Consider the following 1794-nt stretch of genomic DNA (forward strand, 5'->3'; position numbering starts at 1 on the left):
GGCCAGCGGCAGCTGCTCCTGTGTGAGACGCTGACAGAGACCGTGTATGGTGACCGAGGGCAGCTGATCAAGTCCAAGGAGCGCAGGGTCTTCCTGCTCAACGACACGCTGGTCTGTGCCAACATCAACTTCAAGTAAGCGGGCCCGGCCATCGCCCACCCGGGGAGCCCTCCCGTTGCGTCCCAGCCTCCCGGCCGGGTCCGCTGTGAGCCTGGCTGAGGCCTCCGACTGTCTGACTTCCTCTTCATCCCTCTTTGCCGCTATGTCCCTGGTCCCCAGAGCAGGGGACCTGCAGAGGTCACTGAGGGCCGACAGCTGGCCACTGCACAGGGTGGGCTCTTCTGGAATTTTGTCCTCAGGATGGAACAGCCGCCTGAGTTTTGACCACTTTGAAATCCAAGAGGGTCTTCCCTGTGTCCAGCCGAGATCCCAAATCCCTGCTGTAGCATCATCATCATTATTATTTTTGGCTGCACCATGTGGCGTGTGGGGTCTTGGTTCCCAGACCAGGGCTGGAACCTGTGCCCCCTGCGTTGGGAGCCGGCGGTCTTAACTACTGGACTGCTGGGGCAGACCCCAAGTCCCTGCCGCTTTAATCAAGTAGGTTTCCTCTAGCTGGACCACAGTGTTTTAGCACGGGGCTTTGCCTTTCCCGCCACCCCCTGCCTCCCTGCCAGAGGCTGGTTTCCTGCTTCTGGGTCAGAGGTTGCAGAAATGCCTGGGGCCAGGCCGCCGGGCCTGGCTGGAGCTGGGGCTGGAGTTAGAGCCCTGCAGGGGGCGAGGGCCATGCCTGAGGCCGGAGTCCGCAGACTTGGGGCCCGAGGGTTGCAGTAGCCCTCCGGAAATCTTATGTCTGGCTCCTCTGGGGAATTCACAGAAAGATTGAGACATCCAGCTTCTCTTGAAAATGGAAGATCCCACTTTCGGGCCCACACTGCCCGGGGCCACGCGGGCCTGTGTCTGGGCTCTGTGAGCCCTTTACTGGGCCTCCCGGTGACCGGGTCACTCCCGTCTGCTGCTCGGTCCTTTGTGCTTCGGGGATCGTGACCCTTGACCCCGTGAAGGCCAGTGGGACCTTTCCCGCCAGACTCTTAGCCCTGCCAGTGGAGGAGAACCTCATTCCTCACTACTTGGCAGCGCTTTAAAAAACCCCGGAAGCAATGGCTGGCAGCAACACCCCAGACCCACGCGGAAGGAGTCGCCCACAGTTAGGTGCTGACCCTGCCCAGCTCTCCTGCTCGCTCAGCCTCTGCCCCCTCTTCTGTCCATCTGATTGTCCTTCAGATGCTCACTGGACCCTAACTTGGCGCCAGTTCACAGGTCTGGGCGGGAACCGGCCTTGGTAGGGGCCTCAGGCCAGGGAGCCTTTGACCCAGATCAGTGCGGCTCTGCTGAGGACTGACTCTCCATGCAGTCACTCAGTCTCTCTCTCATGCAAACACTGTAGTTTTTTTATTTTTTTGTCTGCAGTGTGTGCCATGAGGAATCTTAGTTCCCTGACCGGGGATTGAACCTGAGCCCCCTGCATGGAGCGCTCAGCATGGAGTCTTAACCACTGGACTGCCAGGGGTGTCCCTAAGGTCTTCAATTAAGTCCTGTTTGCATCCTGGGCTCCATGCAGGTGCCAGGGATCTGACCGACACCCTCTCTGCCCTCCTGTTGCTTGGAGCCTCCAGGGTGTGAACGTGTGATGGGGGTGTTGTTGAAAAGTGAAAGTGTTAGTCGCTCAGTCGTGTCCGACTCTTTGTGACCCCGTGGACTGTAGCCCGCCAGGCTCCTCTGTCCATGGGATTC

General features: G+C 59.5%; 1 protein-coding gene across 1 annotated transcript in view; it reads left to right on the forward strand.

The window, feature by feature from the left end:
• ARHGEF10L (Rho guanine nucleotide exchange factor (GEF) 10-like) overlaps window positions 1–1794 on the forward strand; it is a 161886-nt gene that overhangs the window by 102771 nt on the left and 57321 nt on the right. The window contains 1 exon segment of the mRNA XM_010830219.1: window positions 1–134. Coding sequence (XP_010828521.1) covers window positions 1–134 — 134 coding nt within the window.

This window comes from Bison bison, unplaced genomic scaffold (assembly GCF_000754665.1).
Source record: "Bison bison bison isolate TAMUID 2011002044 unplaced genomic scaffold, Bison_UMD1.0 scf7180017864516, whole genome shotgun sequence".
Classification (NCBI taxonomy): domain Eukaryota; kingdom Metazoa; phylum Chordata; class Mammalia; order Artiodactyla; family Bovidae; genus Bison; species Bison bison.